Source organism: Populus euphratica, unplaced genomic scaffold (genome assembly GCF_000495115.2).
Source record: "Populus euphratica unplaced genomic scaffold, PopEup_1.0 scaffold881.1, whole genome shotgun sequence".
In the NCBI taxonomy this organism is placed as follows: Eukaryota; Viridiplantae; Streptophyta; class Magnoliopsida; order Malpighiales; family Salicaceae; genus Populus; species Populus euphratica.
Genome location: NW_011500745.1, coordinates 44895 through 57345, shown reverse-complemented (window position 1 = coordinate 57345; position 12451 = coordinate 44895). Strand labels below are relative to the sequence as shown.

At 33.3% G+C, this 12451-nt stretch overlaps 1 protein-coding gene across 5 annotated transcripts; it reads left to right on the top strand.

Moving 5' to 3' along the window:
• The first annotated feature begins 6 nt into the window (after positions 1-6).
• Positions 7-9768, top strand: LOC105116244 (receptor-like serine/threonine-protein kinase ALE2). 5 transcript variants are annotated; one of them, XM_011013483.1, is made up of 16 exons: positions 7-68; positions 436-551; positions 1379-1492; positions 1571-1867; positions 1959-2090; positions 2206-2280; positions 2395-2487; positions 3335-3454; positions 5546-5620; positions 5754-5813; positions 5936-6034; positions 6150-6521; positions 6612-6905; positions 7288-7677; positions 7796-8039; positions 8927-9768. In XM_011013483.1, exons 2-16 carry the CDS (start codon positions 464-466, stop codon positions 9606-9608), a joined length of 3135 nt encoding a protein of 1044 aa, XP_011011785.1. In that variant the 5' UTR covers positions 7-68; positions 436-463; the 3' UTR covers positions 9609-9768. The 5 variants fall into 5 exon arrangements, with proteins under 5 accessions (XP_011011785.1, XP_011011788.1, XP_011011786.1 ...); XM_011013486.1 differs by lacking the exon at positions 7-68 and having other exon boundaries at positions 86-551; positions 1971-2090; XM_011013484.1 differs by lacking the exon at positions 7-68 and having other exon boundaries at positions 86-551; positions 2398-2487.
• The last annotated feature ends 2683 nt before the right edge of the window (positions 9769-12451 follow it).

Genomic DNA, 12451 nt, shown 5'->3' with positions numbered 1-12451 from the left:
ACCCTAGCCTTTTTCTGCCTTCTGTTGCACAGCTCACAGTTAGCATGTTCTGTTGGGTTTATTTTGGGGTCAGTTTAGTTTTTTTGTGTTAATGAATGAATGCTAAACTCATGTCAGTGAAAGCAGTTTTTTTTTTATATATATATTATATTTTTTATTATACATGTCAATCTTCAAAAGTTTGGAGCATGAACTTGATAAATTTGGGTTCTTTTGGGTTTTTTAATGAATAATTGCTTTCCTTACAAAGCTTGTGTGTGGTTGCTAAACAATCCAATCTAACCTTCTTTTTGTTATTGCTTCAAGTTATCTTTCACTCCATTGTCTTATTATCATAACCAAAAATAAAAATAAAAAAAACTAATCTGTCTTTGCCATTTAGTTATTATTGTTTTAATTTCAATTGCTTTGTGATTTTTGAGGAGGGCCTTGTAGACTTTTTGAAATTTTGGTGCTTGATGGGATGGGGTTGGTGATGGTGCCAGCCATTCTTCAGCTGCTGCTCAAACTCTCTGCCATTGGCTTTGTTTTCACAGTTCAAGGATCTGCTGGTAGATTTATGATCTTTACTCTTCTTTGTTAGAATTGGATTAAATTAGGATTTTTTTTTTCATCAAGCAATCATTTTGTTTATCTGGGTTCGTCAAACTTCGGGTTGCCTATGGTAATGTGAAGAAGCTGACAATAGATATAAGAGTTTATAGGAACCAAATTGGACTGTGGTGTCTTTGTTGATCTGAGATTGTTTGCTAGTAGTGAACCAAAAACTCAATAAAAATGTTCCCCCCCTCAATTCTGTAACCGTAGATCAGAGCTTGTAGATGTAATTGAGACGCCAAAGGGAGCTAGCTAATAGTTATACCAATCTGTTCTCTTCCATAGTCCCGCTCACGGCTCAACTATGGAAATGCATTGCAACAATTATCGTGAGCTGCTTCCATAGTTTTGATGGTTCTTGGAACTTCATACAATTCAGCGGCATTTCTTCTGCTGCATTGATATGTCATCTTGCTTTGATTCCCTTGTCCGCAGTCTGATTTGTTAAAAATTTCTCATATAGTATAATACTTCTCTTCAAGGACAGATAAGTTATGGAGTTTTAAAATCAATAAAGTGCAGAGTGCAGATCTAATGAGTTGTCATTTGAATTTTTCCTATACAGACTAGAAAAACATGGATACTTAACCCCATAAGAAAAAGAAAAATCTTCTTCATGATACAAGCAGAAGTAAATCATATGTGCTCGTGTTGTTAAGAACTCTGCTCTTGTGTCTTTTCTGGTTGATATTTTTCAAATTGAATATTTTAGTTTGAAACTTACATTAAATGCCGAGTTTCATACATGCTGTTTTAAATCTGGTACTCAATCTTTTTTCAGGTAACAAGATATCCCCAACTCCAGCAATTGATATTCCTCCAATTAACGGAACGCCTGGTCCCCAACCCCAGCCATTCAGAAGCAGTGCACCAAGCTCAGAGTCTCAGACAAATGGTAACTAGCATAAACTATCATTGTAAACTGTTACTAATCTCGAGATCATTTTATGATACTTTTGGTTTGAAAATACAGGGTCACATTTACCCTCCCCACTTGCATTGCCGCCACTCACATCTGCCCCAGTTCCCCAAACAATCACAGGGCTTGTACCATCACATTCCCCTAGTCCTCCTGTAGTAACAACTCCTCCCTTGATTTTTCAAGGACATGTAGCATCCTTGTCACCAAGTATTTCGGTTATATCTCCAACGTATAATACAGCTCCTCCACCCACGCTTAATCAAGGACATGCGCCGCCCAAGCCGCCAAGTGCTCATCGAATAGAGGCACCAGTTAGGCAGACTCCTGTCTCTGTGTCGAGTGCTCCAGGTATATAACATTCTAATGCTTGTTTTGTTGAGTAACTTCAATTTGACTTTGGTTCTATAACAAGTGTCTTTATTACAATTTCTGGTTCTACCTGCACCTTCAGGGCAGTCTCCAGAAAATTCAACAGTCAGCCAATCAAGTGCACCCAAAGCTTCACCACCAAGTTCCCCTAAAAAAGAAATATTTTTCAGTGGTGCTCCCATCCTAAAATCAATTGCTCCAGGTATAGATTTAGTATTGTTTTGTGACTCTTCTGGTAGAATCTATTTCAACAGGTTCCTAATTCTTTTTCTTGTTCTCCTTTGTTTTTTTTTTTTCCCTTCCAAACTCGATATCAGCTGTGTCTCCATCAAGGAAATCAAAACAAAATCATCCAGCAGTTCCCCCAATTGCACCAGCAGCAAGGCCATCTGGTGTGCTTTGATACATTATATATATATATATGAATAAGCCCCTTCTTTCTTTTAATTTTTCCTTCCAAAATTTCAAATTAATGAATTATGTTGGTTCTTTTATTTTGATAACAGCAGTTCCGGTTGTATCACCAATTGGAGCAATGCCACAAAATTCATCAGCAACCCACCCAGTTATGCCTGGAGAATCCCCTTCTACATTATCAGGTTCTACTAGAGAGAAAAACTGCAAATTTATTTTCATTTGTGAAGTTGTTCCTTTAGCATTGAACCATTCCACATTTTCAGTTTCAATGTCTGCTGAACTTTGTAATACAATGAACGTGTCAATTGAGAGTCTATGGCCGAAGGAATGGGCAAAAGTCTTGTCTCAGCAACCTTCTTTTGCTTAATTTGTAGTGATATGTCACTAAGGCCTGTTATAAAACATGGTCAATATGACTAAAACGATAATGCTGCTTTAAATAATAGTTTGAAAATTGCCATTACAATCTCCAAAATTGATGGAATGCAGCTTTATTCCATGATCTTGGAAAACAATTAATGTGTATTTGGAAAAAGCCACTAGATATGTCTTTTTTGTTTTTTTTTTGTCAACTCACATTCAATAAGGTCACTTTGAATACCATGAAAAGCTCATTTTCTTATTCTTTTTGCTTTTATTAATCATTCTTCCCAATTGAAATGACTAGTTATTTCAAATGTTGTTGCATTGTATGAATTTAATGACCGTCTCCTTGAAATGCACTTGATTTGTACATGGAAAAAGCTACTAAATTATCTTCTGTGTTCTTGTCGTCATATCATAAATATGGCCTTTTTGTGCAACGTGAAAGCTTAATTTCACCTTCTCTCTTCATTTTAATCGTTTTACCATTTGAATGACTAATTATTTGTCTTGATGTGGCACTGGCACTGCATGACTTGATGACTATCACATGGATTACAAGACTAGGTGCCATTCCAGATAGTTTTACTGGAACTATTTTCATACATGCAAACTCTTTAGACTTGGGCAATTTTACACATTATTCTCTCTCATACAACATTGCAGGTCCAAATGTCTCCTACTCCTCTGCTTTGACCCCAAACATTGACCATAAAAAAAATGGAATTCCAGTGTCTGCACAACCAAATGGAACTTTTCCTCCCTTGAGTCATTCTCCAGCTAAAGGTATACTTTCTTGGAAGAAAATTTCACCAGAATCAATTATATGAAGCACTAGTATGAAGTCTTGGAATTTAACAGTAAAACTTGCCAGTTCTTTTTCTGCTGTAGCTCCTTCACGAAAAGCCGTGAGGCACACTCTAATGAGTCTCTTGTTTCACTTTTGTTATCCCCTAAACCACCTCTAGATAAATGGCATCACTCTTTTGCCCCTTCACCTTCTATCCCCTTTCATAAGAAAAACTATGAAAGGAGCTAGATAAGTAACTTTGCTCCTTCATTCTCTTATACAACATTTGCTCCCTTTTTTAAACAGGAATGTGTTAAGCTTCTCGAAATACATATACAGTGAAAATGATAAATTTTAAATTTTTGTAGGAGTTCCAAGATCTCAGTTAGACAAATCTAGAGTTGTTTAAGGTTTATACAAAAATTATCTAAAGCTAAAATGTTCTTTTTAGCTTTGAATAATTGCTTCAAGGTTAGGTTGTCTAGGTTGTCGCAAACTACAAGTTATCCAAGTGTCCAACTTCTAACAATAATTCACACAAACCACCAGTGGTAAATTTTTTAAACCCTTTTTGGAAAGAGGGATTGGTATATCTTTTGTGTTTTTTAGGTGTTTTTTAACCTATGGAGTTTTTGTATTTTTTACTACTATGTAGAAAATAAAATGTATAATATTCTCTATATAATAAAACCTGAAAACCATATATATTGTAAAATATCAATTTGATTCCTGAATAATATCATATATATTATTTCAGGATAATTTTAAAAATTTATTCAACCAAGTCCTTATTTGATTTTTTCAGGTCTAAAATTGTAATTTCCTATATAAATTACATTATAATTCTCAAGTTCAAAAATTTATTTATAATCAAATTACATTTGATTATTCATCCCATTTTAGTTTTTGACTAATGGTTATTGTGTGTTTAACTCATTAGGTTCTCTAATAAGTTGGTCTACATATAAATTACAATCCTAAATAAAATAGAATTAAATAAACTAAACAAATTAATTTATTATTAATTCAATAATTGATTAATTTATATTTGAAGATCAAGTACAATGTCTAACAACCTGTCTTGATCTCCAAATATTAAGAAAGTCATAATTGGTTTGATTTAACCTTTCAATGATCAATTTCTCAGTGCAATTATTATCTCTTCACTAATAATGTTTTGATCTAGACATTATAGCATGGAGTGTGTCTACTATGTCAACTCATATTTGTTATTAATATCAGTCATTAATTCTTTGAATAATATTTAAAACTCCTATTCCAACTTGTACAAGGATATACAATTAATGTTAATTGAGAACAAATAAAATATTTTTTCTAATTCATTTAGGGTGAGAAATCTTTTCTTAACTACTCAAATATCTTCATATAGTTTATATTATATCCAATATTTGCTCGTTTGTTATTTTTTATTAAGATGTGTAGAAAAATCAAAGCATGACATTCTCTATATTAGATAACTTAATGATCTCAGCCTAAGAATCACTTACACAACCATCAGAGGAGACTTTTCATAGGCATAAGTAATCTCTCCCTATGGAATCCTTATGCCGTTTAGTCAGTATTCATGTCATTTGATAAACATCTACATATTAGTTCTAGGTATCCTGCATGCCTCAGCTTACGAGAACAATTGTTTATTTTTATAAAAAAAAACATAATATATATCAGTTTTAACTCTAATCAATTTCTAGTTTTAATAGAGTATTGACTATCATTTAGAAACATTGTTTTGATACAATAGGAACATCATAATTATAACAACTCTATAATTTTCATTACAAAACATTTTTGTTCTAGAAACTTTATATTTGCTCTAGATGCATTAATTAAATATTATATTTATGAATTAAATATTTGATGAATATTATATATAAATAAAGTCTTTATTAAAATTAAATATATTTACATAAATAAAATCAATGTCACGTGTAATCAACCGATTAGTTACAAGACATATACACTAACACAAGATCACTTGAGAAGTTCTTAAATTAGATAACCATGTGGTTAGCCATGTTCTTAACATTTAGATATTTGGTTTGATTGTGTTTTGATGCCCTTTACAGGACCAGTCATCCCAATGTCATTTCTTCCAATAAGCCGGCATGGACAATATGCTCCTCCACCTCTTAGTTCTCCAGGTATCATAATAGTTGACTGTTCTAGTAGTTTATATTTACAGCATGTAGCTTGAAGGTCGTTTCAGTTTCTAATGCAATTCCTGTATGATAAATTCTTCAATTAATGCATCGCATTATCACTTTCCTAAACCAGTGATCAATATCTCACCTGCTCCTTCACCCTCTCCAACTGCAGTATCTGGTTGGACAAAAAGTAAGAAGTGCTTGTCTTCATTTCGTTTTGTTTCCCTTTTTAATTCATTATGCATTACATTTACTTGTTTCATTCATTACATGCTCAATAGCTTACCTTTTGATTATCTTTACATTTCCAAGTGCCAGTTCTTTCCCCTGAAGCTACTCCTCTTGGGTTTTCTTCAAGGACTCCCAAGATGCCACCACTCCACACACTGCCACCTCCACCTCCTAATGAAGGTACACAGATGTGTGCTTATGTGCTTCTCTTCGTGTACTTTAAAGTTTGTTTATGCTGTCCCTATAATGTTCCTTATCATCCTAAATGTAACGCGCATGCTCATCGAATCTGCAGATTGTTCAGCAACTGTGTGCACAGAGCCATACACAAATACTCCTCCTGGGTCACCGTGTGGCTGTGTCTTGCCCATGCAAGTAGGACTGAGTGTTAGTGTTGCACTGTATACCATTTTCCCTTTAGTTTCAGAGCTTGCTCAGGAAATTGCCACCGGTGTTTTTATGAAACAAAGCCAAGTTCGCATTATGGGGGCCAATGCTGCCAGCCAGCAGCCAGAGAAGACAATCATCCTCGTTGACTTGGTTCCCCTTGGAGAAAGATTTGATAATACAACTGCCTTTTTTATTTATCAAAGATTTTGGCACAAACAAGTGGTTATAAACCCTTCCTTTTTTGGTGACTATGAAGTATTATATGTGCGCTATATAGGTATAAGAGTTCTTTTTAAGTGAACAATTTTTTCTTTTGCTTCTTATTATTTTTTTTCCAGATATTTATCTAAAGGTGCTTCATTTATAGGTTTACCTCCATCTCCACCTTTGGCACCTTCTGGAATTGCTATAATTGATGATGGGCCATATTCTGGCAATGACAACAATGCAAGGACAATAAAGCCCCTAGGGGTTGATGTACATAGGAAGCATAAAAATGGGCTTGGTGGCGGCGTGATTGCTATTATTGCTCTGTCAGGTTTTGTAGCGCTAGTCTTATTCTCTGCTGTTGCTTGGGCATTGGTGTTTAGACATAGAGACCGTGCTGGTCAATCAGAAACAGTCCTGCAGCCTTTGCCACCCTCAGTTGTGAAACCATCAGGTAATACTTGTATTTAAAGCCTATTGCATTTTAGCCTATCAGCTTGAGGAATCAATGATTTAAAGGAGTGAAACATTAAACTTATGGAACATTCAGAATTTGACTGATTAGGTTGCACAGTGATGGAACTTGACAAAGTTAAACAGAGAAAAAGAAGTTATGGAATGCTGAAAAATTCCAAGTTTATACAAATATGTTATTTACTTATTGGACTTCACATATCAGTTTCATATTTTACATACTTTCCTTGTGCATTTAACATGCTTTAGCAGATAATCATTTTGCTTCTATTGGAATACGTTTAATTTAGTAATTTATGGAAATATGAACAATCAAAAGTCTTGCTTCATTTTGAAATGAAAAGGGAAAACACAATTTCCAGGTATTGCTGGGTCATTGGTTGGAAGTGGTCTTAGTTCTGCCTCATCATCCTTTGTATCTAGTATTCCAGCATATGCAGGATCTGCCAAGACCTTCAGCACAGGTGACATAGAGAAAGCCACCAATAGCTTTGATGCTTCAAGAATACTTGGGGAGGGTGGCTTTGGGCGTGTTTACAGTGGTGTTCTAGAAGATGGGACCAAAGTTGCAATAAAAGTTCTAAAGAGAGATGATCAGCAAGGTGGTCGAGAATTCTTGGCAGAGGTTGAGATGCTTAGCCGCCTTCATCACAGAAACTTGGTCAAGTTGATTGGAATATGCACAGAGGAGCATTCACGAAGTTTGGTCTATGAGCTAATACCAAATGGCAGTGTGGAATCTCATCTACATGGTAGCACCCTTGCTCTTTCTGAGCACTCATATTTGGATAGAGAAAGTTCTCTTTTAAAAAAAAAGGGTCAATGTCCTACAACATGAATATGCTTGTCTGTATGTTGTTTATTTATCAGGGGTTGATAAAGGATCTGCTTCTCTTGATTGGGATGCTCGGATCAAGATTGCACTTGGTGCAGCTCGAGGTCTAGCTTATCTACACGAGGATTCAAGCCCTTGTGTGATACACAGGGACTTCAAGTCCAGCAACATTTTGTTGGAACACGATTTCACACCAAAAGTCTCAGACTTTGGTTTGGCTAGGACTGCCTTGGATGTGGAAAATCAACACATATCAACACGTGTCATGGGAACTTTTGGGTAAGAATTCATCTTCCAGACTTCATGAAATCCTATCATATCACTTTAGTTAAATGACTCCACCAGACACATAACACTAAGGCCTTGCAAGGTAATGCCCATGGTTGGTAGCTTGTTATACCTTAATCATGTATTGGGTGGTAACTAGCTCCGAGAGAACAATAGATGGAGGTGACATGCTCATTGCATACTATCAATGCATCCTCATAATTGCTCAGCATTCTGGATGTTGCTGGGTGTCCCGGGTTTAGATTCTGCTGCCAGAAGTTCTATATGACCATGTTATGGTTTTAGAAGGGACAACAGGTACAAAACGAGTTAGCTTCTGCTCCTTGTTCTAGAAAGTACAATAGTTGCCACCACATTGTCTTCTAACTAGATGGTTGAAGAACATCTATAAAGCATAGCAACTGTGTCCAGATCTCTGTTGTGCGGGATCTTCTCTTAAGCTCTTCTAATGACTGAGATGCTCATCCTGACCTACCATACATACAAACAGCCATATTTGGAATTCATAATATGGCTTTGGCAAAATAGATTTGAATGTCCATAAATTAAATGTATCCGTATCAAATAAAATTAAAGCTCGTTGAAATGATACCAAGGTGAACTTCTGAATTTGGATGTTCTTCAAACCAGACATCTTGGTTGGTAATGATTATATTGATCTGCATGAATTGTAACTAGGTAGCTTTTAGTTTTCCTTTTTAGGGGAAAAATATTTCATGGATCAGCTCAATTTTGTTTTTTTTAAATGTCAGACACTGTTTTAACATTTAAGCGACCTCCAAGCTGATCTATAGCATACTTTAAGTTCCTCCATTTGAGTTGTGTTGGTGTTTTATTGAATTTGATGATTCAATTTGCCTAATAAATATTTCATCCAGGTATGTTGCCCCAGAGTATGCAATGACTGGCCATCTTCTTGTGAAGAGTGATGTTTACAGTTATGGTGTCGTCCTTCTTGAGCTCCTAACTGGACGCAAACCAGTGGATATGTCCCAGCCACCTGGTCAAGAGAATCTAGTTACATGGGCCCGTCCGCTTCTAACAAGTAAAGAAGGGCTGAAATTAATTATAGACCCGTCTCTAGGATCTGATGTGCCTTTTGATAGTGTAGCAAAAGTAGCAGCTATTGCATCATTGTGTGTTCAACCAGAGGTATCAAACCGTCCTTTTATGGGTGAGGTTGTTCAGGCCTTGAAACTAGTATCTAATGAGTGTGATGAGGCAAAGGAACTGGATTCCAGAAGTTCCAGTCAAGGTTTGTCTATTGACATGGATGCGGAGGTCAGTGCTGTCTCAGGACAGCTGCGTGGTTCTTTCCAAAATCACGCCCTAGTCCTTAATTATGATTCTGAGCCAGATATTGAAAGGGGACTCTCAGTTTCAGATTTGCTCAGTACATCAGTCGGGTATGGAAGGGAAGGCTGTGGATCATTGCGAAGATGCTCATCAGGTCCATTGCGAAAGGTAAGGGGCAGAGAGCTATTGAGAAAAATGAGATTCACAGGGGAAAGTGTGAGTGAACGTGGAACCATCTTCAAAATGTGGCCAGGTTCACATTGAGAGCTAGATTTTCCCTTGTGTTTTGTGAACATTGACTTCCCTGGTTTTTAATCTCAAATTCTTAACTGTAAGCAAGCATTTAGTCAGTCCTCCACAAGAACGAGAATGGGTGGTGGCCTTGCAAGAGCCTGGAATTGAAAAATAGGCGATTATCGTGGAATGCAGAATGCCAGAATCCATCACTTTTTTTTTTTTAAGGTTTGAAACTTGTATATATTTATGATTATTCTATAATTAATTTTTTTTTATTAATTTAATTAATTAAAATTGGTGTGATGAGTTTTGATAAGACTTTGATATTATATCAAAATATATTCAACCTAAAAGTTTAAATTATTATGTGAAGTTTTAAAAATAATTTTATATTACTCTCTAATAAATAATAACATTAGTTGTTCATTATCAAACAACAAAAACTATACTAAAATTGATCTATAATAGTAAGATTAACCAGCTTAGGAATAGTTAAAGTCAACTAGAAAATATAGAAGTGATGTATTAAGAAAACTAGAAGTTATAATCAACCACTAGAATTAAAAAAACTAGAATTAAAAAAAATCAATTGATTATAGAGATAAAAATTTGTGTGATTGATTAGAAGATTAAATTTTATTCTGAATATGAGTCTTTAGCTAATTATATTGGCAAATATTATAAATTAATTAGAAAATATATGATTGTTAGTGTATATGTTTACATGTTTTGTTGCCAATTGATTGGTCAACCATGATATTGATTTTTTTATGTAAAAGCATATTTATTATTAATAAAGATTTTTTTATCTTTAATATTTTTTTATATTTGATTAGTAAATCTAAAATAAATATAAAGTACTTGGATTAAAATTGTTGTGCAAAAGAAATTATAAATTGGTTATAATCATGAGATTCCTATTGCATTAAAATATTGTTTCTAATTTTTTGATCAATGTTATATCAAGACTAAATATTAAATTGAGTTGTTGAGATTAATACATATAGTGCTTGTTAGGTTACATGTATACCGAGCTGACCCATATGAGAATTTCATATAGAGAGATCAATTATGTTTATGGAAAGGCTGACGTGACAGTTATATAAGTGATCCTTAAACCTGAGATTATTAAGTGATCTTACATAGAAAATGCTATGCTTTAATCTTAACAACTCATTGTCCTAATCAATGATAACAAATAAGTAGATATTGAGTATATCATGAACTATATAAAGTATTTGAGAAATTAAAAGAGGATCCATCACCCTAAATGAATTAGAGAACATGTTCCACATGTTCTCAAATAATATTAATTATGAAATCTTTGCGGATGGTGGAATGAGATTTGAAATGAGTTTTAAATCTTTTTCAAATATCTAATGGCTATAATATTGAGAACAAATATGATTTGATAAGGTAACATTCCATACTATAACATCTAAATCAAAACATTCTTGAACAAGGGATGATAATTACACTAAGAATTTGCTCATTGAAAAGTTATGTCAAACTATTTATTACTTTCCTAATATTTATGGGATCATGCATGTTATTTGATGAAATACTTGATCTTTAAATATATATCAATTGATTATTGAATTAATAATAAATTTAATTATTTAATTAATTTATTTTAGTTTATTTATAATTATGATTTATATTTGGGTGAACTTATTAGGAACTTAATGAGTTACACACATGATGAACTATTAGTCACAAATTAAATTAGAATAACTAATCAAGTGTGATGTTATGCTTATAAATAGATTTATTAAGTTTATAGGGTTATTAAGTTTTTCATTTTAAGAACCTAATGGACCATGGACCATGCTTTTCATTTACAGGGTTATTAATTTTTTTTTATATAAATAAAATGTCATGTATCATATTTCTTTATAAGTTATAAGAGATTGTGTATTGTATATTCTCTGCCTATAACAATAGGTAGAGTAAAAAAAGAAGAAGGAGATATTGGTTAAGGAATAATGACCCTTTTCTCTTAAAAAGGTTTTAAGAGATTTTTTACTAGTGTTTCGTGTGAATTATTATTAGAAGAGAGACACTTGGATGATTTGTGATTTGCAAAAACTTAACCTTAAAAACAATTGATCAAAAGAAGATCTATTTTTAGGTAATCTTCACATAAACTCTAAATGACCTTGGATTGTCTAACAGGATCTTTAGAAATCCTAGAGAATTTTTTTTTTTTGGTTTTCGCTATATTTATATGATATGGGAAACCCAATAATATGTTGATAAAAATGCAAATTATATTAGGATGCATACTGTGATACTATGATTTGTTTTAAATAGTTTATATATGGATAAAAATTGAAGTTAACATAGGATTCCATCTTTGTAACAATATTGAAAAGGTTATTTAGTTATTAGAAACAATAGCTTGCTTTATAAAAATGATTTATTTTTATAATTTGTCTTCTTTCATATTTTTTTTCTTTAAAACCTTTTACAACTTTCATTTTCTTTTGTTTTCTTTATATTTTTATACAAATTAGTTTATTTTACATTACTCTTTTTCCATTATATGTTAAAGCTAAATAGAAAGCCCTACATTCCATTTGATTTATGAGGTTGTTATCTGCCTCCACTCAAGATTAAATTTTTAATTATAGTTTTTCCTAATTGAAAGGAAGGGAAAAAAAAAAACCAATAGTCAATTAATGAATTAACATGTGATCAATCATCAATATTATTTATCAAATTAATAGATTAATGTGCTCTATGGAACCTGATTGTTAACATAATAGCAAATTAGTCACCATGCTTAAAAACATCTTTTAAAAAATTCATTATTATAATTAATAAACAATTAGTACATGCAATTGATAGAGGCTAATCTTATGGCCGTG